The following is a 24,890-nucleotide window of genomic DNA, read 5'->3' on the forward strand; positions in this document are numbered from 1 at the left end:
GTCAGCTTGCACTACTTGTGGAAGGCTGGGTCCATCGGAGGAGCTTGTGATAACCTAGCTTCTTCCAGATTTTTGCGTGGCTCGTCTACTCAGTGTGCTTGGTATGCTCCAGAGTAATGACCGGGTCAGTTCGGTCTCAATATTGGTGCTATTGATTACGTAGGTCTTAACTAACATGATATTGAATAGTCCTGTTTTAATTCTTAATGTTTTAATTGCCACTGCATTAATTACTCAGGTTTAATTTGCAAGGTCCTGAATAGTGCAGATTTAATTAGCATAATCCTAATTAGCACGATCATAATTAACACGATCTTGATGAGTAATTAAGGTCTTGATTATCTTGGTTTTAATTACACGCTTCCTAATAGCGCCGTGTTAATTAGCAGGATTTTAGTTATCTTGTTGTTAGCTTTACACGGCTTCATTAGCGGGGTCTTAGTAAAACTTGGCCTAATTAGCTCGGCCTTAGCACGATTTGGCGCGCGCTAGGGGATGGATTTCACCTTCTCGTACTGTTAGCTCGTTCAAAAGGGGGCGTCGCCATAGCTCGAAAAGATCCCGAGTTTCGCCAAACTCGGGCCGTCCTGGATGGATGGATGGATGCTATGAGCGTCCCCTTTATAACGGGGCGGTGACAAGTGTGCCACCAGGCTCGACAAAAAAAAACCCTTTATTCTTCTTTTTCTTAGCGCTGGCCTAGTGTCTTTACTTCAATTAAAACTATTTTACTCCAGAAAAAAAAAAGGAAACTTAAGTTTTCATCTCCGTTCTCTGCCCTTTACGGCAAAATGTCCTCATTTTTTTCCAATATTTATTTTTGTCCTTTCTCTCTAGTTTTCTGCCACCAATACTCTAACCGTCTCTTACTTATTTCAATCGCGGGTGTGTTCAGCTTTCCATTGTCTCTAAAACCCAAGGCGTCATGTAGGCTCGTGCCCAAACGTACACCTGGGTTGATGTCTCCACTTTCAATCAGAACATGCTCCGCCGTTTCCTTATCTTCCCCGCAGCACGTGCATTGTTCGTCTTCTTTACTGAACCTCGCTTTATAACTATCCGTTCTAAGGCAACCCGATCTCGCTTCAAACAGTAAAGCGCTTCCCATTGAATTATCGTAAAATGCATAGCACCCCAGGACGCCACTGCTAGCTCTTCACCTTCGACGTATATCAAGGGGTACGCTAGCACATATTTTCACCGCTGCACTTCGGCCCCAGACAATGGGCAGTTGCGTCGCTCATACCGCATTACCTAGGCGCGTAACAGCCGCGGCCACCAGCAAGCTATGACTAAGGCTCCAGCCAAGGACACCAGGCTTCGTCTCGCGCGTGCTACTTCAAGAATGAGCACCTATTCTGTATAATAATCAATACGGAACCCTTATTACCCCTTTCTTCCTTTCATGTTTCATCTCATCTTATCCGTTACCCGAAGTCATCCGAAGGGGGAAAAGTGAGCAAATACCTGTGAACAACAACAAGAAGAACGCATATAAAATCAGATAATATTTTCAAGATGCACAACGACGCGAGACGCGTTGCCGGTGACTGATGGTGCAGTGGCACGGTTTCTATGATTCCAGGCCTCCTTTCGTCCGCGCCGAGTCGCAGAACCGGGCACTTTTTGTGAAGACGCCAGGACTTCTCGACAACGAGCAGCCACGAGCAGCTCGGCCGCGAAGGCGACCATCGCTGCCGCCACCAGCGCCAGGGGCATGTAGAAGGCCGCCTTGACGTCACGCACCGACAATGCCTCATGCTCCTGCACCTCGCTATAGTGTACTAGAATATCTTGGGTAGTGGGCTCAGGGAGTCCCCGAGAGCGACGCTTGTCACGTTGACCGCACGAGATGGCGCCACCAGAGCATGGGCTGTAAGAAACTGGTGGTACCCGCTGCATCGCAGCTCTGAATCGTCGCTCCGTATTTCGGTGCGTGCCCTGTAAATAGTTACCGCTGCCCACCGGAATTTTATGGCATACGTAGATGTGGTAGCGGCTAGCAAAACTGTTCAGCATGCAACATAGCACTCGTGGAAATGCGACTACTACTGCGTACATTTCAGCTGCTTCGATCGCGATGCTGATATGCCAAAATTTAGCCCGGTGGCGTTGCGTCGTGTAAAGCGCACACTACATTAAACAATCATTACCATACGCAGGAAACGTTACTGAGATTTCCGAGCGGTCAACAGGGAACAGTCGATTTTTTAATCTAGCCCAGTTTGGTCTTGCAGCATCATAAATTACAATTTATTGAAGTGAAAATCACCGCGCTCCTATTCGTTTTATTTTTACATCGTTCCGTAAGTGATTGTCAAAAACGTGACAATTTATTTTAAAGCTTCAACTACGTGAATGACTGTTCCAAGATCTGCAATTTTGTCCATTCGTGAAGTCAAGAGTCATAAAATATTTTAAAAAAGTATTAGTTAAGGTACACCGTTTGTCTTTGCGAATAAACTACTAACCTGTTTCAAGGTTCGCTAAGGACAAACACCGGTCGATGCGACCTTGTATTGAGGTTCGAATTTGCTGGGTGCATTGTGCTGTTGTCTGTTGAGCAATTTTTCAACAGATCTTGCTGCCCACAGAAGAAATGAAAGCGTTGGGCTGGAAAAAGCTGTGTGCGTGCTCTTAACATGACTAAATAAAAAAGAACAACTTTTGCGGAGATACCAATAGTTTATTCCAAATTATGCAGATGTTTGCAGTTCTCAAATGTACAGCATTAAATTGTGTTTAGACAGCACTCCTTCAAATTTAGTCACGAGACATAGGCCGGAACTAGAACTACGAGCATTTACTCAACTTTGCATGAAAGTTCTTCCTGCGTGCTTCCCGTGACTCATTAAAGCCTTTAACATAAAAGTGAAGCCTTGTGAAGACATAGAACTTGACAATGCTGGCTGTAAGCACTTAGGAGTGCTCACTGCATCCTACACCATATGAAATCTCAGAGTTACCCAACAACATAAAATCAAATATACGGTTGCTGCATAGCTTCTCGTGGCTGAAGAAAGTCGTGAACATGTTCTCCAAATTCCTTACTGTTAAGAAAAGCACACGTGATGGATAAATCAACCTTCCTTTGTCACAAATAGCTATGAACTCATCATCTTCAGACATATCACTTGGTCTTCGCAAAAGCAAGTCTTTGCATTGAACACAGTCATTACGAGAGATAAACTTGCGCGCTAAATACCCAGCCATGTAATTAATGAGCCTGTCATCACTCTTTTCTACGACGTAACCACTCTGTTCTGGAGAAATACGATGCAGTTTCTGTTCTGCTAAAGAAAGGTTACCCGACTCGATGAGTTTGTCAATGTCAGTTTCAGTAGTGTAAGCATCACAAGCATCGAGCAAGGAACTGACGGCCTCTTTGGTGTCGGCATTGCCTGTTCTAACAGTGCTTGCCAAATTGTAAAATGCGAGGCAATTCACTACAGTCAAAAACATCGGCAATGCGAAGAATGACGGCTGCGCTCCTTTCGTCCACTGATATCCCGTTTTACACCGAGAATCGAAGCAATGGCGTTGACGCTTGCGGCCAGGCATTGCATCTCTCTTTTCCCAGTGAAGAAAGCGAGGGCACGGAGCACAACACAACGACACAGCGACGCAAACAACACCGGTAACACTGCAAGAGCAGCCAAAGCAAGCTGCTGGTACTGTACCGCGAGTGCCAGGCATACAGCCCACGCTACCGCAGCGCCACCACATACATCCGGGACCTGTCAACAGTCGTCGCTTCACGGGATCGCATGGAACGCGCCCTCTCCTGACCCCACTACCCAGTATATTCTAGTACACTATAACCTCGCTTCGGGCTGAACGTTCCCTGCAAGTATATACCAGTTCTAGGGTGTACTAGAATATTTTGAGTGGCGCAACCGGCTGCCGTGGAGCGGCCCATTTTGTGTAGAAAATAGCGGCGGCGCTGCAGTCGACTACTCTTGAAAGGGTCCCCCGGCATTGCAGGCGGCTGCTTGCGATGCGTTTCAGAGCCGGTGAGATAAAACAAAAAGAACGTAGAAATGGACGCTCCATCGCAACTGAACTACATTAACGTGCCGGCTGTAACAAATATGCGCCGTGCGAGCCCCTGGCAAACTGGAAGTTTTTTTTTTTTTTTGAGCGACGCTTCTTAGGCCCGCACCCCGCCGTCAAAGCTCTAGATGCGGCGCCGGCGCGAAAAGCCAAGTGAAACGCCGCGCGCGGCGCAAGAAAAATGAAAAACACGGCGCGCGTCGCGCAGCGCAAATAAACAGTTTCAGAACGCGTTCCATGTCTACGGAGCTTCGCTCATCTGTTGTATTCGTACACAGAACTGCTGATTTTCTTTTTTAATTTTTCATTTTTCTTTTTTTTTTTTCGACGCGCAAGATGATTGTACATTGTCGTGCTGTGGTGAAGCGCGACAATAATGCAGTTCTAGAAAACGCTGTTGTTAGCCTGCCGTTTCTTGAAATTTGCTCTAAGCATAGCTTGAACTTGCACGCAACGTATACACCGTTAAGCTCAGGGAATTCACGCACTGCCCACGACGTCAATGGAACGGCGAATTTGTGCAGGTCTTCAACGGAGGCGGCTTGAACTTCAATACGGTGGCTAGGTGGGCTTGTTGGTACGTACACATAGTTATTCTAAAACAGCGCACAAACGGGACATGTGTGTCCCGTTTGTGCGGTAGTGTGGTACCTTTCATGTCCCGTTTGTGCGCTGTTTTAAAATAACTAGGAGGCGGCTTGCTCAGAAGCAAAGCCGACGACCACACCCCCCTTTCACCGCCTTCGCAGTAGCGACTGTTGAACATTCGTCGGGTGACGTCGTTTCCTTTCACTGTAATCGTCAGACGCAAGCTGGCTCCGTTTTGTCCGAGGCCGCGGTGCCGGTGTTGTCTTGGAGAGATATGACTGTGCATTCGGTAAAATTGTCGGCACCGCGTAGGGTCGAATCACTGACCTCCATTAAAAAGGCTGGACGGCGCATCCCCGCTCTGCGAGGCGGGCGCTTGTGAAGCCACCGGAAGGTGCCCTGTTTGTCCCGGAAGCCGGCGTCTTCTGTGCGTCTCAGTCGCGCAATTCAAATATTCTCGGGTGCCAGCTATTGTTACGATCGTTTTTATTTTTTATTTTTTCAAACTCTGCGATTACGCCTCACTTTAGACGCCGATGAACGCTACACGAAAGATGACAGACGCCGTGCCGACACCGTCCGAATACGGCGGAGTGCTGCAACGTACAAAATGCGTAAAAAGTAATGCAACTTTGAGGTACTTACGCGTGAAATGTCTTCCCTGACGACTTTTCCGGTCGATTCGTACAGTTTACTGCGCTACAAGCAGGTATTTCTTTAAAAAAAGAAGAGAAAAGCTCTTTTCCGGGACAAAAACGGCGGCTTCCGGTGGCTTCACGCCCGCGTGCGCGATGCGCCATCCAGCTCCTCCTAGTAGAGATCAGTGGGTGGAATAGCCGGCTTTCCTCTCGGCGCTCGAACTTCCGCTCGGTTAGTTACATGCACGTATAATCTCCCTTGATGAAGTGAGGCTCAAATTCACACACAGCGCAATCGGCACCGAGGGGCTTGTTAAGTCGGCAGAAATTTCTTTCCCACACACAATTTGTCGCTCTTTATCATCGGGAGTATGGTGCCTTGACGGACGTTTTCTCCGCGCATCGACACACACTAATTTGGAGCTTTAAAAAGCGATATCTTGCGGCCTTGGTTCATGCGGGCGTACACAGTCTTGCACCCGAGCGCGTAGCAGTGATTTAAACGCTGTTCCTTTTTTTTTTATTTTGGTCACTGATGCGCGGCGCAACTCGCAGACGCGAACGCAAGCGAGTCGGCACATGCCAACTTTCCTCGGCGCGGCCGGGCAAGAGGGTACGCGCGCGTTCCTTCAATTACGCGTGTCGCGTCCCCGGCCGTCTTCAAGATTATACGACGCCAGCGCCGCCGCTACTTTCTTCAAAAGAGGGGACACCGGTTTGCATGGTGCGCCGGCTTTGGTTGCGCCACTCAAAATATTCTAGTACACTCTACCAGTTCTCAGCTCCATTTCTAGCACTCTAAGAGTGGGGTACTACTCAAGGCCTTCCTATGTTTCAAGCTTAAATGTATAATGAAGTCGCCTGTGGAGTTCCGATGCCGTGCAAGAGGTTACCGGATCCAATTAATCGGCAGTACTTTTCTTCAGCTTGCCTCATAACCATATGTTGGTGTGTCGACACACACTGCTCCAGTATTAATTAAGAACTGTGGAAGAGAAAACGAAAAGCACGACGGGTCGTGCTTGACGTATTTTCTTCATTCAAGAGAGTTGTTTTTTTTTAAGGAAAATGACGCCTTTTTCCTTTTTTAAATTTACGAATGTTTGTGCTTGTATTTTCACCCTACAATTGAACTGCATTCCCGCTGCATGCAACATGAATACATCCTTTCCTTTATCTAGAACCCGCCACAGAAAGAGTAAGCAGGCGTTGTGCCCATCTAAATGGAAGTTGTCGGCCTGCTCCCGCTTCATTTCCGTTGTGTCCTTATATGCCTGTGTATACATATCACATAACAGTAACCGTAAGTTTTTTTAACTACATATAGCGTTCTTTGAATGGCTTGCGGAGTTGTGTGTGGCCTTCGTTCGCCAAAAGTGCAATAAAAGCCATGGAATATTATTTCCCTATCGAATGCAAATTTCAACAATTCGGCCAAGTTGTCGCTCCATTTTATCTCCTAAAAGTTAAAATTTCCTGTCAAATTAATGCACTTCTATTGCTCGCGAAATACATTAGTAGTCTAATTTTCCATTCATGTTAAGTGCACCATTATTGGTAGGTTTTCTTTTTTTTTTACTTTTTTTAACGCATAGTGTCACGCACTTGCTCACTGTCACCAGAAAAATAGTCTAAAAATTAGCCTTTCACAGAGACAGCTTTGGCGTGCTAGCTTTTCAGATTGTTTTAAATGCGAATGCATTTCTTAGTCGGGCTATGTCAGGCATCCGGCGTTGTCCGCGCCACCCTCTCCCATAGCAACAGCTGCGGGCGCGCGCGCTTATCGTCGCCCTAGCAACCGGAGCATGCGGTGCGAGAGAGTGTAGGAGAGGGTAAGTGCAGTGCTTCGCCGCTCCTTCACTCGCCGTTCGCTCTCTCTCCTCCCTGCGCCCCGCTCTCCCGTCCACAATACCCTTTTACGGGGACATTTTGAAAGAGAAAAAGTCATATTTTGCCGTCTGGATTTGACGAGCAGAACATTCATTGGCACTACAGCTAGTTCTACCTATCGACCACTCTACTTTTTTTTATTCTCCAATTCTCATTTACATTAACGCAAAGGGAAGTATCCTAACACACACCTTCAGTCATTTACACATGTTGACGACTAATATTCCTGCAAAGCAAAATGAAAAAAAAAATTGGGGGACCCTTAAGCTTCGCCTTTAAGAGTTGAACGCAATAGCAAAATCCGGCCCCTGGTGCGCACTTCAACCACTAAGTGCATACTTATTAATGTGTATTGTTACACACACACGCACACAGACACAAACACACGCGCGCGCGAGAATGGTACATACAGGTTTTTGATCTAAAGCAAGAGTCGCATGGCCTCCAAGATATACGCCGCGCGCTTGCCATCTCGGAGGCCATGAAGAGTCTCACAATGCCTCACAGATGGCAGCACGTTATCTAGCGTTTGCTGTTTGCTTGATCAACGCCTCCTCTGGAAAGGCGGCGTTAGCTTGATATGTTTTCCGCTAGATGGACATAGTTGTCCATTTCCTTTCTCGATTTTTCGCTCACGGATGATTTTTCGCTCACAACCAACGGTCCCGACACCGACGACGGAATTTCTGCGACACGAGCTCTCTAACGCTATCGCGTTAAAACATTGGCTCACTCATATGTTTCATGAAGTACGAGCTAGTTCTGTGACATACGCGACTTATGCGGTAACGTGATCTAGTGGTGCACTCCTGCGTTTCATACCTGCGTCAGTGTTTTTCACAGACTGGGACAGTGTGGGCGTGGGAAAAGGGGGAAGGGGAATGAGCAATATACGTATCTGCGGCACAAAGTCCGTGTTCTAAACTGGAAACAGAGACAGTGGGACAGAAACAAATTATATAAGGTGGAATCAGGTGCTTCTTATGCTACCATTGGGGCATCCCGCTGGAACATCAGGTCTGGGCGGTCTCTGAGTACGTCGATCACTGTTTCCAGTATTTCGCAAAACAAGCGATTTGCTGCGAATGGTAAAAATATTTGTGGTGCTTGAAGCCAGATTATCAGCGGAATGAGTGCCAGTGTGCTATCCAAAGGGGCTGTCACCGATTATATGAGTGTCATTTTCCTTGCCTTCTTTAAAACGGCTTTGATTGGTCCTGCATATTTAGTAAGCTGTATATAAGAATGTGTACCAAGTCCTCAATGAAATTATGTAAAATATCAAATCTTGTAAAGTATCATCTCCAAATACTGCGCAGTGAAACCATTTCATAAGTCATTATTACACCACATAAGTACCTTTAGAAACTCCCACACACCTCCCGACTGGAACGCAATGTCCTTGGTACAGTTGCAAACAAAATCAATGTACAACACTAAATATTGCCACCGAGGGTAATTCATGGACAGACTGTCGATTTCAGTAGCTACGCATGACACGTACATACCTCAAGACACAGCTCCTAATCTTAGATAGGAAGCGCTCGCGCCGGTAGAACGGCAGGCCAGACTCGGTCAGCCACATGGTTCTGCACGGAGTTCGTGAAATCTGACACTTCACCGACGGTTGTAGTGTGACCGCAACTCAAGAAACCGCTTTTTAGTGCGCCAGCAGCTTCCGACATTATGTTTCTCGAGAACCACGCCGGAATTTGCCCCAGCCATGTTATGAAATCACAATAAAAAGTAAAAAGTAATATTTTATGTGAGTTTTTACTCATATAAAATGAGGAGGTAATGGTTAAGTTAAGGGTTGTTTAGGATACGTATAATATCGTAGCATAGGTTTTAAAAGGTTTAGATAGATAGATAGATAGATAGATAGATAGATAGATAGATAGATAGATAGATAGATAGATAGATAGATAGATAGATAGATAGATAGATAGATAGATAGATAGATAGATAGATAGATAGATAGATAGATAGATAGATAGATAGATAGATAGATAGATAGATAGATAGATAGATAGATAGATAGATAGATAGATAGATAGATAGATAGATAGATAGATAGATAGATAGATCAAACGTGCGACAAATTTACATTTCATACGAGGGCAGTTACAAGTGCCCGATGACGTATGATGACATGCTCCAAGCGTACACTGCCCTTTCACACCTGACCGTACCTTACCTCAAGTCTCCCCTCTTGTTTATCTCAGCCATTTTCATATTAAGCTCGCGCAGATACCTTTAGATGACAATGTTTTCCCTCACCTGAGTTCCATCTGGCGGAGAAAGCACGTCGGAAGCGATCGGCTCGAGTACCAGGTGAGCATCATCTCGAGGATCGGTTCGCGGGCAATGTGGAACCGCCGGCCGGAGCTGGAGCAGGCAGCGCGGTAGTGCTCGACAATGGCCACCTCGGTGCTGATCTGAACGCCAGTGCCGGCCATTAGGGCGTCGAAGGCGCGCGGCGACACCATGTCCATGTAGTTGACCAGGAAGCTGCCCTTGCTCACCATCAGTGCGTGCATGGCGCGGAACTCGGCACGCGGGGACTCCTGCGCGGTCGCTTCGGTGCCTGTGATTTTGCATTCTATGCTTGAAGTAGAGTTTATTTCTTTGGGTATTAATGAAATCGTCAGTGTATATTTGCTACAGTTTACTGTGTGGTTATCCTATCAGTTCAGTCACTTCTAATGTAACGATTCTTGCACTTGAAAGGAATAAAATTTTATATTTTGCTGTACTCTCTATAATAAACATATATTTAAAGACCCGGACCATAAATATGCAGGTAGATAGGAAGCATTCACCTAAATCAAGGCTGACAACGGAAGTCGTGCATCTAGGTCATAACACCTACTAGTCATTGTTATGGGACATGACAACGGCGTCAATCTTGCCATGACTGTGCGGTCCGCAAGACAGAAGGGCATTAGAAAACAATCGCTCAAGACGGCACGTTAAAATTAACGTACAAATTTCTCGTGACTTTATGAATTCGACATTGATTATTGACAATTACCAAGACTTTTTATTGTCAGTGAAAGAATAGAGAGCAAATAATATAAGCACGGGCTAAATATCGCAAGTTATGTCTGATCCCATAAAATATGCGGTGCAAAAGTGCAATGGTGTCTTTTATTCTGTAATGGAACACTGATATGCCACTGACGCAGTTCTTGTGAAATATACAAAGATAAAGTATCGCCTTCTTGTTTTACTCTCCTTGTAAACCGTATTTCTTTGCGACATTAACCTCAGTGTCTAGAAGTGTAAGACAGGAACACTTGAGCAAGAGTTGAAGACTTAAATTATTCAGAACAAACAAATATGGTGTTGCTGCTTAATTAAGTTTCATGTGAACTTGCTTTTGCTTAAAAATTTCAGAGCCTTTCCGCTGTTGTGAAGACGGAAGCCATTGAAGCTGTGGCTATGGTAGGTCTGGTATAATGAATATTGCTACAGTGAATTTATGTAATATCATTACTGACTACATCGACCGAACAAGAAGACCTACTCTCAAAGATTCCGATGTTGCTCTGGGGCATGACGCCTATTATTTCATTAACGGCGGCCAGGAGAGATCTGAAAATGAAATCCTGCAGTACATAGGAAATCCCGTTGCTTCGGAAGTGCAGATATAGCGTAAGGTTTGTTTTCTATGCAAACGATCTTGTTTTTGAGGAAAAATTGTTCGCGTCATTCTGCCATGTCGGTTAAATCACACACCTTCACGTTTACTTTTGTGTCATGCCCATTTTTTTTCGGCGCAGAAACGCTCGATTATTCGAGTTAATCGGTTTACTGAAAATTGTTTTAAGGGCGAAGCTCCTTAGGGTGTGGGTCGTTCCCTCCTCTGTAGCAGTAGTAGTAGTAGTAGTAGTATGTAGCCATTTCTAGTTTATGAATTGCTCAATAGATGGCGCTGTGAGTATACCAGTTTATGAATGTTACAATAGATGGCGCTGTGAGTATACGGGTATACGGGACTCGCGCGCGCGGACTGCTAGAGAACGGACATGTTTATCGTGGGCTCCGGAATGACAGCGTCAGATAAGTTTTTTTTTTTTTTTTTTTGCATGATTCGAGCTTGTTTTTTTTAGTTATATGAGTACATAAGCCACTAGATTGAAGGTTAATAGGGCTTACAACTTTGTACTGTTTCCTGTGTGACAGTTACCTGTTTTTTTTATTATTATTTGTTTGTTCCGACACCACGTGGCTGAAAGGTACACATGTGATTTGCAGTGTAGCATACTTGCGGAGTTTAGTGATATCATTTGGCTTTAAGTGTATTTAATCCGCCGTGTGAACGATCTAGCCATGGTCAAAAAGACCGTAAAGTGTTCAGGGTGCGAAATGGGATGGAAAATAGAGGTTGGTACGGATGAGAAGACAGAGGGAGCTGACGCCAAGTGTAAGCAATGCGAGTTAGAGGCGAAAATGGAAATAATGATGGCTGCCCAGAATGAGCTCATGGTAAGAATCGCCGAGCTGGAAAATGCGTTGGCGACAGAGCGGGAAAAAACGATGGCTATGGGGGAAAGGCTTAAGTCAGCCGAGGAGGGGTTAGCAAAGGTAGTCATGGCGAACAAGGAAGCAAGCGACAGCGGGAACAGAGGGGCATCGACCCCCACAGTGGTAGACGCGAAGGGGGAAACAGGTTTGGAAAAGACAGGTGCAAGGGTCACAGGACCTAGCTTCCGCGAAGTAGTTTTGGGAAGGGGAGGGGACAATACAGCAGCAGTGGCACGCGCTAATAACCAAGGCAGTGGCCAGGTGCGGGAGCGTCCAGCAGAAAAGTCGGAACACGTGATAATCGCCGGGGACTCGAATTTAGTTAGATGCGCAGAAGCAGTCAAGGAAAGGGTGAGAGGCGACAAACGAGTTTTAATAGGGAAGTTCCCGGGACATGGGCTGGGATCAGTGATGAGACAAGCTAGCGCAAAACTCGCAACTAAGGCTAATGGACGTAACCTCGTGATAATCGCGGGAGGTCTAAACGACGTCTTGAATGAAGAATCAGCCGAACTAGCGACCACATTAGCGAAAGGGGTAGATGACATGCGCGCCATTTCCCCTCAGGTGCAGATAGTGGTATGCACAATACCGGAGGTACCGGTGCGTGACGTCAACCTGCAAAGAGCGGTTGTCGACGCAAACAAAGAGATATGGCATATGAGTCGAGAGAAAGGCATCGAGGTAGTGGAAATAAACAGAGAGGTGCACAGGTGGGGTGGTTTTCAAAGAGACGGAATACACTTCGATAGGAGGCTTGGTCATGAGGTGGGTTGGCGACTTGCGGGACGCGCAGTAGCTTTTTTGGGGGGCACGCGGGCCCTTCGGTGCCCAGGGTAGCTTGTAATGAGGAAAACAACCAGGGGGACTCTTTGACAGGCAGTATAGCGAAAAACCAGAGAAAAGGTAAAAGAAGGGAGAAGGCGCGTGTTGCAATTAGTTACATTAACATGCAGGGTGGCAGAAAAAAGGAAAAATGGTTAGAGATTGAGGGACAGTTAAACAAGGAACAGATAGGTGTTTATGCGGTTACAGAAACACACCTTAGAGACTTGGAAGAGCCACCACATATTGACAATTATATTTGGGAAGGATGTAACAGGATCACATCAGAAAGGAGAGGTGGGGGTGTTGGAATGTTAATTCATAGCAGAACAAAATGGGATAGAGTGAAGCAGACGTGTTCAGAGCACCTTTGGGTTTCGGGCACAGTAGGTGGAAAGAAAACGTGGCTAGGTGTAGCATACTTGTGGACGGGGAATAACTGCAGAGAAAAGAATCTGGAGATAGTGAAATGCATAAGCACCGATATTAAAGAATTTGGTCATGATGCCGAAATAATCCTTCTAGGGGACATGAACGCTCACATTCGTGACCTTGACGGATATTCAGACACCAATGGCAAGTTATTGGTAGATCTCTGCGAGCAACATAGTCTTGAGATAGTTAACGTGGGGCCGAAGTGTGAGGGGCAGATCACGTGGGAAGTCGGAAACAGGCAATCGAGCATTGATTATTGTCTCATGACAGAAGGAATATATGACAAACTTAGAGAGATGAGAATAGACGAGGAAGGCATTAACAGCTTGGGTAGTGATCATAAACGCATAATATTACAAATGGGATATAAAACTGAAAATAAGAACATAGAATCAAAATTTGGCAGCTTGTATCTAAATGACAAACAAATAACGAATGTAGTCGCAAGAGTCGAAGAAAAAGTAGACGAACTGCCAGGCAAAGACTGGAAGTATAGTGAGCTGCTACATATAATCACAAAAGAAATGGAAAAAGAGAAGAAAACTATTTGTTGGAAAGGAAAGATAAAGCCAAAAAGTTGGTGGAACAAAGAAATCCGGGAGGCGATCGAGAAGCGACGTGAGGCATCATGGGAGCACAGACAGGCAAAAAAAGAAAAGCGGCCACAGGACGAAGTCAACCAAATATGGGAAATATATTTAGAGCAAAAATCCATCGTGCAGAAATTAGTCGAGGCAAAAATTAAAGGTGAAAGTGAACGCTGGATGACAGAGATTCGCGAAAAGAAGAAGGCCGCGCCTAGGATATTTTGGAGCCACCTAAAAGCGCTAGGTAGGAAGTCTGTCACAATGCAACAACGTTTGGTAGATGAAGGAGGAAATCAATTGGAAGGGCATGAAGCGCTAGGTTACATCCGAAAGATAACAGCCGATTCGTTTAAAAAGGTCACCCAGGGGATTCCCCCGGTAGGTAATAGTACGCAAAGGAGTGCAACTGACGAAGATGTAGTACTAGAGAATTTCAATTGGAAGAAGGCCGAAGGAAAAATTCCTAAGCGCACTACTCCGGGCTTAGATGGGGTTCCCGTCAGCCTCATTAACGAACTCGGACATAACACTAAAGAAGCACTGCTGAAAGCCGTAGAAAAGTGCTTACAGGAGCGGGAAATACCAGACAGTTGGCGAAAAAGTAGAATGAACTTAATCTATAAAGGCAGGGGAGAAAAGGATAACATTCGCTCGTATAGACCGCTAACCATTACATCGGTGCTATACAGGTTGGCGATGCAGGCAGTAAAATTAAAAATAGAAGCGTGGGTAGAACAAAATGATATTTTGGGAGAACTTCAGAATGGATTTCGAATCGACAGGCGGTTAGACGATAATCTGTTTGTTCTTACCCAGTGTATAGAAATATCGAAAATAGAAAACAGGCCCTTATACGTAGCTTATCTAGATATCACCGGAGCGTATGACAACGTTAAGCAGGAAATTTTGTGGGATATATTGAAAGAAGTGGGCATAGGGGACGACTGTATACAGCTTTTGAGGGAAATGTACCGAGAAAATACAGTTTGTATAGAATGGGAAGGAATAAGTAGCAAGGATAGCGTTGAAATTAGCAAGGGGCTGAGACAGGGATGTCCTTTGTCCCCGCTGTTATTCATGCTGTACATGGTGAGGATGGAAAAAGCGCTAGAAGGTAGCAACATTGGGTTTAATTTGTCACACAAACAGGTCGGCACGATGGTTGAGCAGAAGCTTCCAGGTCTATTTTATGCTGATGATATTGTCTTATTTGCGGACAGTCAAGATGATATACAGCGACTGGCAGATATATGCGGAAGGGAATGTGAGGCTCTAGGACTAGGATTTAGTGCAACAAAATGTGGATTGATGGTATTCAATGATCACGAAGACCATGCGGTCTTCATACAGGGCCAAAAAATACCGACGGTAAGCGAGTACAAGTACCTCGGAGTATGGGTAAATGAAGGGGATAGATATATGGAGGTACAAGAGAAAGCAGCGGTAGCAAAGGGAAAGAGGAATGCTGCAATTATGAAGCACAGAGCTTTATGGGGATACAATAGGTACGAGGTGCTTCGAGGGCTGTGGAAGGGTGTGATGGTCCCGGGGCTTACATTTGGGAACTCAGTGGTTTGCATGAAGTCAGAGGTACAATCAGGAATGGATGTAAATCAAAGGATGGTGGGCCGCCTCGCGTTGGGCGCTCACGGGAAGACGACAATTGAGGCTGTAAAGGGTGATATGGGATGGACAGGCTTTGAAGTGAGGGAAGCTCAGAGCAAAATGAGATTCGAAGAGAGGCTGAGGAAAATGAAGAAGAGTAGATGGGCAGAGAAGGTTTTCAGGTATTTGTATAGAAAAAGCGTTGACACGCAGTGGAGAAGGAGAACTAGGAGGCTCACCAGTAAATATACGGCTAGCAGTGCGGGGCGATATGGCAACAGGGAGCATTAGCGGAAGGTCAGGGAGGCGGAGAGGACTTATTGGATGACAGCGATGGAAAAGAAGCCGGTTCTGAGTAACTACCGAAAGGGAAAAAAACGAAATAAGGAGGGAAAGGTTTATGATAATTCAAGGGGAAGCGCTTTACTGTTTGAAGCAAGGTCGGGCTGCCTTAGAACGCGTAGTTATAAAGCGAGATTCAGTAACGAAGACGAACACTGTACATGCTGCGGGGGAACTAAGGAAACGATGGAACATGTACTGATTGAATGTGGCGATATTCACCCAGGTATACTTGTGGGCACGAGTCTACCGGAAGCCTTGGGTTTTAGGGACAACAATGGAAAGCTGAACACGTCCGCGATAGAAATGAGTAAGAGACGGTTAGAGTATTGGTGGCAGAAGAGTAGAGATAAAGTACAAAAATAAATAATGGGGGGGGGGGGGGGGAATAAGGTCATTCTGCCTTAAGAGGCAGAGAGATAGACCGTACGTGAATTTATAAATTTTTTTGGTATAATGAGATAGATTTAATCAATGTAGACAAGGTATTAGGCCAGCATGAAACAAGGAAGTTTTTTTTTCTTTTTTCTTCGAGCATGGTGGCAGACATGTCACCACCCCGTTACAAAGGGGACGCTCATAGCATCCATCCATCCATCCATAGAAAAAGTGTTGACACGCAGTGGAGAAAAAGAACTAGGAGGCTCACCAGTAAATATACGGCTAGCAGTGCGGGCGATATGGCAACAAGGAGCATTAAGCGGAAGGTCAGAGAGGCGGAGAGGGCTTATTGGATGGCAGCGATGGAAAAGAAGCCGGCTCTAAGTAACTACCGAAAGGGAAAAAAGGAAATAAGGAGGGAAAGGTTTTATGATAATTCAAGGGGAAGCGCTTTACTGTTTGAAGCAAGGTCGGGCTGCTTTAGAACGCGTAGTTATAAAGCGAGATTCAGTAACGAAGAAGAACAATGTACATGCTGCGGGGGAACTAAGGAAACGATGGAACATGTACTTATTGAATGTGGCGATATTCACCCAGGTATACGTGTGGGCACGAGTCTACATGAAGCCTTGGGTTTTAGGGACAACAATGGAAAGCTGAACATGTCCGCGATAGAAATAATTAAGAGACGGTTAGAGTATTGGTGGCAGAAAAGTAGAGATAAAGAACAAGAATAAATAATGGGGGAATAATAAGGTCATTCTGCCTTAAGAGGCAGAGAGATAGACCGTGAATTTGTATTTTTGGTATAATAACATAGATTTACTCAATGTAGATAAGGTATTAGGCCAACATGAAACAAGGAAGCTTTTTTTTTTTTTCGAGCCTGGTGGCAGACATGTCACCGCCCCGTTACAAAGGGGACGCTCATAGCATCCGTCCATCCATCCTATTTTGCAATTTATGAAGCACAGAGCTTTATGGGGATACAATAGGGACGAGGTGCTTCGAGGGCTGTGGAAGGGTGTGATGGTCCCGGGGCTTACATTTGGGAACTCAGTGGTGTGTATGAAGTCAAAGGTACAATCAGCAGGGGCGTAGCCAAGGAGGGGGGGCTCAACCCCCCCCCCTCCGAAATTTTTCAGTTTTCCTTGCGTGTATATACACGCACACATAGAAACACACGCACGAACGTACATAAAGTATGGTTGAACCCCCCCCCCCCCACCGAAAAAAATTTCTGGCTACGCCTCTGACAATCAGGAATGGATGTAAATCAAAGGACGGTGGGCCGCTTCGCATTGGGCGCTCACGGGAAAACGACAAATGATGCTGTAAAGGGTGATATGGGATGGACAGGCTTTCAAGTGAGGGAAGCTCCAAGCAAAATGACATTCGAAGAGAGGCTGAGGAAAATGAAGAAGAGTAGATGGGCAGAGAAGGTTTTTAGGTATTTGTATAGAAAAATCGTTGACACGCAGTGGAGAAAAAGAACTAGGAGGCTCACCAGTAAATATACGGCTAGCAGTGCGGGCGATATGGCAACAAGGAGCATTAAGCGGAAGGTCAGAGAGGCGGAGAGGACTTATTGGATGGCAGCGATGGAAAAGAAGCCGGCTCTGAGTAACTACCGAAAGGGAAAAAACGAAATAAGGAGGGAAAGGTTTTATGATAATTCAAGGGGAAGCGCTTTACTGTTTGAAGCAAGGTCGGGCTGCCTTAGAACGCGTAGTTATGAAGCGAGATTCAGTAACGAAGAACAATGTACATGCTGTGGGGGAACTGAGGAAACGATGGAACATGTACAGATTGAATGTGGCGATATTCACCCAAATATACGTGTGGGCACGAGTCTACATGAAGCCTTGGGTTTTAGGGACAACAATGGAAAGCTGAACACGTCCGCGATAGAAATAAGTAAGAGACGGTTAGAGTATTGGTGGCAGAAAAGTAGAGATAAAGAACAAAAATAAATAATGGGGGAAAAATAAGGTCATTCTGCCTTAAAGGGGCCATGACACGGTCGCCCGAGGATTTGTGGTTTTCAGCGAAAACTAGAAGCAGAGGTTCTATTATGCCTATACAGATTTCAAAAGTGGGCTGTAAAAGAATATTTCAGTGCAAAACAAGCCCTAGAAGTCGTCGATTGTAAACTCCGCCCACCGACGGCGACCGCCATTTTTCCATGGCGCGTGTGACGTCACGTACAGCAAGGAACGGAGCCTTCGTCTTCTACCAAAATTCGAGCCGCTGCAAATCGTTTTATTTCAGTGTCAAGCTGAAGAAAGCTAAAATATCTCGATATAACGTGCAGCTGACCATGAAACAATATCGTTCGCCGCAGTGCAGACGCTTGCACAGCTAGCTGCTTGTTACGTCACGGCTTGCGAGTGCACCAGTGTTGCCTGACTCTCGGGCCGCTCACGTGTTTATAAAAATATTCGATTTTAAATTCAGTGCTCGACCAACTGCGCTAAAATTTCGCCAGCTTATTTGTGAATGCACAAGAAATAATCCACATAACACAGATTATCGTCGAAAATTGGATGTCATGGCCCCTTTAAGAGGCAGAGAGATGGACCGTGAATTTGTATTTTTTTGGTATAATAACATAATTTAATCAATGTAGATAAGGTATTAGGCCAACATGAAAGAAGGAAGCTTTTTTTTTCTTTTTTTTTTCTTCGAGCCTGGTGGCAGACATGTCACCGCCCCGTTTTAAAGGGGACGCTCATAGCATCCATCCATAAAATTGCATATAACAGCACTAGATGGCAGTATTAGAGTGACCTAGAATAGGGGGAGTGTCCAAAGCGCCGCGCGAATACATGGGAGGAGCGAGGGCCTTTTGCGGTGAACTTCCGCGCCGCGGCGCTGCCGTGCCGGACCCGTGGGCTTTCTCCGCGGCGGAAGCCGCCTCAAAGCTGCGAGCGTCTGCTACGCGCGTGATATTTTGGCCACTATTAGCTAAAATTGCGTTTTAAAGCGAAATTTGAGCAGCGTTTAATACTGCGTCACTGCAACATAATACTGCAGCGACTCATCACACTGAGAACGCGTTCGTGTGTTGTGAAACGGGGTTTTTATATATATCTTTGCAGCTGGTTTGTCACCGCATTGGTCCACACTTCCGCGGTTGTTTGAGGAACGCATCCTGCGCGCACTTCATAGTGAGAAAAGGCGCTTAGCTTACTTTCATGTGGAATTACGAACGTAAACTTGCTGCAGGAGAGAATAAACTGGAGATAACCAGGAGAACGTAGCACATATGCACGTAGTAACTAGCTCATGCATGCTAACGCGTTTGCACCCTTCATATCCTATCTTTTATTTCGTGCATTCGATTTGTTTTACAAGGCTGCCTCCGGCGCTCTGCTGTTTCAAGCCATTTCATGCGAAGCCGAATGTGTCAGTCGGCGTGGCCGCGGTACCAAAAGTAAAAAATTACTCGCGTAACTCGCGTCTCGTTCACTTGGTATACACGAAAATTGGCACGGAGGGGCACGAATGTACGTATGCCCAACACGACCGATAGTTCATGGCATCACTAACTTGACATGCTTGCCATTTGCGTAATGACTAACAATAATAACATGGTGTATGGCGCGCAAACCCGCTTTCAGCCAGAGATAATTCTGACGATGTGTGGTCTGACGATTTGTTTTTGTCGTGTTATAAAAAACGTGGTGGTCACCAATGTCGACGTCAACATGTTAGACTTACCCATACATTTTGAAGAACTGACCGCATAGGTAAAATGTATGCGAAAAAATTACATGAAAAAAAAACATGGTCCTTTATGCATTCGCCGGAGATTACTCGAAAACGAAAGCCATCTTTTTCGTCAGTCGATGCATTGATCCTCCCTCGCCCCTCTCCGAAAGCTTTCGGTACATAAAGTGGTTTCGGACTGCCCACAGGATCGAAGGCATTGCAAGCTTTCTGCACCTCACCTGCTTTTACATTGCCTACATCGGAGGCCGATCACGGAGGCGATGGAAAGCGACCATGTCATGTGATAGCGTCATCATATGACGTCACGTTGAATGACGTCATAGTGACGTCACAAGTTCTGTCGACGTCATCGCGTGATGATTTTGTGCATCGTGTTGGCTACGCGGGACGCCGACGGTCAATTTTTGTGTTTGATGAGGCATATAAGGCTTTAGCGTTAAAAAAAAGACAAACAAAAGAAAATGAAACGATAACAGTGCAACATCGTGTATGCCTCACTTCATGTTACGAGCGATCGCCCGAAAACAAACGTTATTCTCAGTTAGAGCAGCTGATTGCACGCGTGTGCGAGACAAAAGAGGCTTGCTTTACCCGTCCGGTCATCTCTTTATATTTATTCAAGAGATGAGCAGACTCGCTATTTAAGTACGCCGGAGCTTCAGCACGAAATTGTGGTGGACGCTATATTGAGGTCATCAGGAAAAAGCGGGAAATTGCGGTCGGGTGCCCTGTTGGCGCGCACTCAACTGCCGCAGAAACAATTGTATTTTATGTAATTACTCGTCCACATCTTTTCGTAAAGTCTCTGAACCGGGCGAACACTAACCACCGAGAACCGTGAAAACATCTGAAGTTGAGAATGAGTTGTTTGAAACTGTTTTCATTTCGTATGGTGAAGGCTTGGAGCAATGCACGTAGCTCGCGCGAACGTTTCATACTGACGTTCAGCGATCCACTGCAACATGCGATAATATATATTTTTTTCCTACCGTATTTTTGTTCAGGCAGCTTGTACAACAAGAATGGGGGTATTTGCAACTTTGTTTGTTAGGCATTTTCTATATTATGCCTTTTATGCAAAAACTTGTGCAATAAGGTTAGTTTACCTGGCATTGTTTTTCTTTCAAATGTTTGCGCACGGTGAGCCTTCTTGTACGCTACCTCAGAAACAAAAATAAGCCAACAGCATTGTGGTCGTATGGCCGTCTCTACTCTTTTTTATCTTTTTTTTGTTTCCCTTGCGTCTTCCCGGTGTGCTCCGTACATAATAAAGAGCTTTTGGAGGCTAATAAATTGTCCAATAAAGCGGTGTGCATATGGCTGGCAAACCAGTGGCGACTATGAGTAAAAAACTCGTGAAGTCACTGCTCGCAAGTGTTTCAGCTGCCTGCGCGTGCAATTTACTTTTTTTATTAATCTTAATTCGTGCATGCGCGATGCTATTGCCCGGTTACTCGTGCGAATAGGGTTTTTTTTTCGTTCTTTGCTTGTGCGTGTCCGTTTTGCGCGTTTTTACACACGCACCAACGTTCTCGAACTCTGTGACCGGAACTAGGCCACGCTGATGCTGCTTGACACATGATTTTTTGCATTCTGTTGTTGCCCCAGCACTACCACAACGCTTAAAGATGGATAAGCTTCATTCCACACCGCATTACTAGAGTTAAGTAGACTTCAAGTGCCTTGTGTGGAAACGCGGCGCAAAAAACTACAGCGCGTAGCAGACGCCCCTCGCTTTCCGCGCGCTTCCCGAGCGCGGAAAGCCCACGGGTCCGGCGCAGCAGCGGCGCGGCGCGGGAGTTCACGGCAAAAGGCCCACGCGGGAGCCGGCGCTTTGGACACTCCCCCTATTCTAGGTCACTCTAGCAGTATGGTTTTCTTGTAGTTGATGATGAAAGATGCGAGATGGTGCTCTCAGAAGCGCGTCGTGAAGCTGCGCGACGACGCCGCCAAGATCCCAGCGTTCGAGAACGAGAGGCCAAAGCGGCACGGCAACGGCGCGAGGACCCTGCCGTACGAGAGCGCGAGGCCGAGGCGGCACGAGAACGGCGGCAAGAGGAATATGTACACGCTTTATGTGCAGTAAATGCCGTGCATTGTTCGCGAAGCCGGAGCACTTGCACGATCGCGTTCCTTTGGCTTTCGTTGGGCATGCTGCCGACCTCGCGTCGTGGAACGGGAAGAGGAACGCTGCGCGCGTCGTGTCTTCCCTCTAGCCTTGCCGATAATTCTCACAGGGCGAGCGGGGAACGCGGTCGCTCTTGGCGCGCTTTCTGTTTCGCTCGGAGTCGCGCTCGCTCTTGGCGCGCTTTCTCTTTCGCTCGGGAGCGGACACTTTCCCTGCATTTCACCGATCACAAAGCGGTGATAATGAAGGGACCACGTAAACCAAGAGTACAATAAAACTTTCACGTTTAATATATATATACACGGTGTTTCACACTCCTTATATGATGTACTGGGCGAATTGCACGGAAGAGTTTCACGGTTTACCGATGATTCCCTCCGGAGCTTCGCCCCACGCATCATCATTCACCCCGTGGATATGCTGTGATTTTTTTTTCTACGCTTCTTTCGTCCGCGGACGCAATCCGCCAAAACCTCGTGGTATATAGCTTCGCTGTAAATATTACCAGTCGGTCATATTCCACATTTCAGAGACCTGCATACCGGGCAATGTCATTGCCCGGTATGCAGGTCTCTGCAGCAAACTGCACGGCATCCGGTGTTCAACCATGTTCGTGGGGCGTGCTCTCACCTGGAGTGCCTTCTCGAGGAATCCTGTCTTGAGAGTGTACGGCGTCGGTGGTGGACGGAGGCGCATTACGTCGGCCACGCTGTCGATGCGAGCCGCGGGCGTCTGCACTACGAGGCTGCCCTTGACGGTGCCATTGATGAGGTTCGCCAGCAGGATGCTGCCCAGCGACCAGCCAAGGAACGCCGACCGGACGCTGGCACGACGGAGGTCCATGCTCGTGCCTGCGACGCCAGACCTGTCACATTGCGCTCGTATAGGATCTTGAAAAAAAAAATAATAATATTAATATTAATAATAATTTTTTTCTGCCTCATGAAATTACAGCGACAGGGGAGCTGCAGAAAGAGCTGCAATAGACAGTTTGACCAAGCCACAGCCCTTAAAAACGCAGTTCAAAGAAAAAACGTCCAACACATACAACGTCATGTTAAAAGAACAAAATTACAAATCTTGCATTTGGGTTGATGTTGACAAGTAGTAGCCCTAATATGCTTCCTTGTGGGACACCAGAAAATATTGGTTTTACTTCTGAGAGCGTGTTATGTATATTGGCCATTTGTTTCCTACTAGATCAATAAGATATGAATAATTCTGCGGCTTGCCCTCGAATTCCGTAGTACCATAGCTTCTCTAGAATTTATTCATGATTTGCAAGGTCAAACGCCCCCCTTGGGGAAGTCAATGAATATTCCTATTACGAAAGCTCTGTTCTCAAATTGGCTTGTATAATCAGTACTAAGGAATACAAATACATTTCGTTATTAGGGCGAAGGCTTTACGTGGTTGACGAGTCAAGAAAATTTCTAGATTTGGCAAGACCTGGCGATACTTCGCGAGGCTTCACCATTCGTCAGAAAAAACAAAAGAATAATAAAAGTCTGTGAAAAGCCCCGCGATAATAAAGTAAATGTGTGTGCGTCGTCGGCGTACCAAAAACCACGTCACCTGTCACACGACGTCACCCTATGACGTCATCAAATGATAGCGCCGCTAATCACAGGTGGGTGAATCACGGAGGCAGTGTAAACCCCGTAAATTGTAATGCCCTCGATTCCAGAGGCAGTGCGAAATCTGGTTAGGTGCGAAAAGCTTTCGGGGTAGTAAAGAGGGGGGGGGGTGAGAATCAATACAATTTACTGAGAAGAAAAAGGAGATGGTTTTCGCCTTTCAGTCATCTTTGACGAATGGATAAAGACCGCGTGAATTTTGTATTCGTATTCTTTAATGGTAATTCGTCCTCCGCACGTGTGTTTGTTACTGTGGTGAGGCATCGCGTTCAACGCGGGCGGCTTGTTTGTCGCCTTACGTGCAATTTCCTCCTTCCATTCTTTTTTTTTGTTTTGTTTTTCATCGTTTGGTGTATTTCGCTAACTTCTTATTATTTTCTGACCGCCCGTGTGCTGTCCCCATTTTTCCTAATAAGAGTAGTGTTACCACATTGATGAACCAACATTAATAAAAGGTTTGTACAGGTGAGCGTCTTTAACTTGCTTCATTGAGCAGTCTTAGTTGGGCGTCCGCAGCAGCTCTGCGGACACAGGCTACCGATATATTTAGTTGGGCGCCAGCAGCAGCTCTGTGAAAGCGCACTGCCAGCCATTTCTAGTGAAACCTGCGTTTGCAGAGCTGCTGCGTACGTCCAACTAAAACTGCTTCAGCAAGTGAAGAAAGCACACCTGTCAAAAATATTTCACGCGTGTCGTCGGCGTTTCCCCTGGTGTAGGGACCACAGAGCCACACTTACACACATCACTTGCCAATGTACCGAGCGGCCAGCCAATGCAGTATCTAGGTTGGTGCGCTCACTACAAATACTCACAACGTGGTCTTGGGAGGCACGGCTTTCCGAGCTGGCACTGGGGAGCCAACTGGTGACCCTAGACCAGGCCCGGCGAGCCGCCGTGGCCAGTGGGGCTCTACAAGAGGGCTCCACCCGGGATTAGCCACGTACTCTAATTCTTCAATAAAGTTTATTCTCTCTCTCTCTCTTTCGTCGCAGTCTTTGTAGTGCAGAGGTAGCGTTCGAAGCAGAATGTGCTCGCAGTGCGCTTTGAAAACCGGTTTCTGCAGTCGAACGCGTCTTTGTGACACTTTATTCGGTTCTGCCTAACCATGAGTGCTGGTAGCGAAACCCTCACGTACGTGTACGCATAGCCTTCAGTTATTTCATCAATGCGAGCAAAGGAATCCGCAAGCTGCAAGACTGGCGTTTTAGTAACCGGCCATTTTGCTCGAGATAAGTGCGGGTTAAGGTAAGATAAGTGTTCCATTACAGAATAAGAGACACCATTGCACTTTTGCACCGCGTGTTTTATGGGATCGCCCATAACTTGCTACATTTAATTCGTGATTATTCTATTTGCTATCAACTAAAATTGAGGACGACGCAGCGAGCAATGGAAAGGAAAATGATAGGTGTAACCTTAAGAGACAGGAAGAGAGCAGAGTGGGTCAGGGAACAAACGGGGATGAAGAACATTATAGTTGAAATCAAGAAGAATAAATGGATATGGGCCGGGCACG

The 24,890-nt window shown here is 46.1% G+C and overlaps 1 protein-coding gene across 1 annotated transcript in view; it reads right to left on the bottom strand.

The window, feature by feature from the left end:
- Window positions 1-1,500: 1,500 nt before the first annotated feature.
- The window catches only part of LOC125757836 (uncharacterized), a 38,922-nt gene continuing 15,532 nt past the window's right edge, over window positions 1,501-24,890 (bottom strand). The window contains exons 5-8 of the mRNA XM_049414036.1: window positions 22,368-22,588; window positions 9,450-9,736; window positions 8,678-8,758; window positions 1,501-1,873 (exon numbers count right to left, since the gene is read on the bottom strand). Of these exons, the coding sequence (XP_049269993.1) occupies window positions 1,501-1,873; window positions 8,678-8,758; window positions 9,450-9,736; window positions 22,368-22,588 (962 nt within the window). The remainder of the gene's footprint in view (window positions 1,874-8,677; window positions 8,759-9,449; window positions 9,737-22,367; window positions 22,589-24,890) is intronic.

This window comes from Rhipicephalus sanguineus, chromosome 3 (assembly GCF_013339695.2).
Source record: "Rhipicephalus sanguineus isolate Rsan-2018 chromosome 3, BIME_Rsan_1.4, whole genome shotgun sequence".
Classification (NCBI taxonomy): Eukaryota; Metazoa; Arthropoda; class Arachnida; order Ixodida; family Ixodidae; genus Rhipicephalus; species Rhipicephalus sanguineus.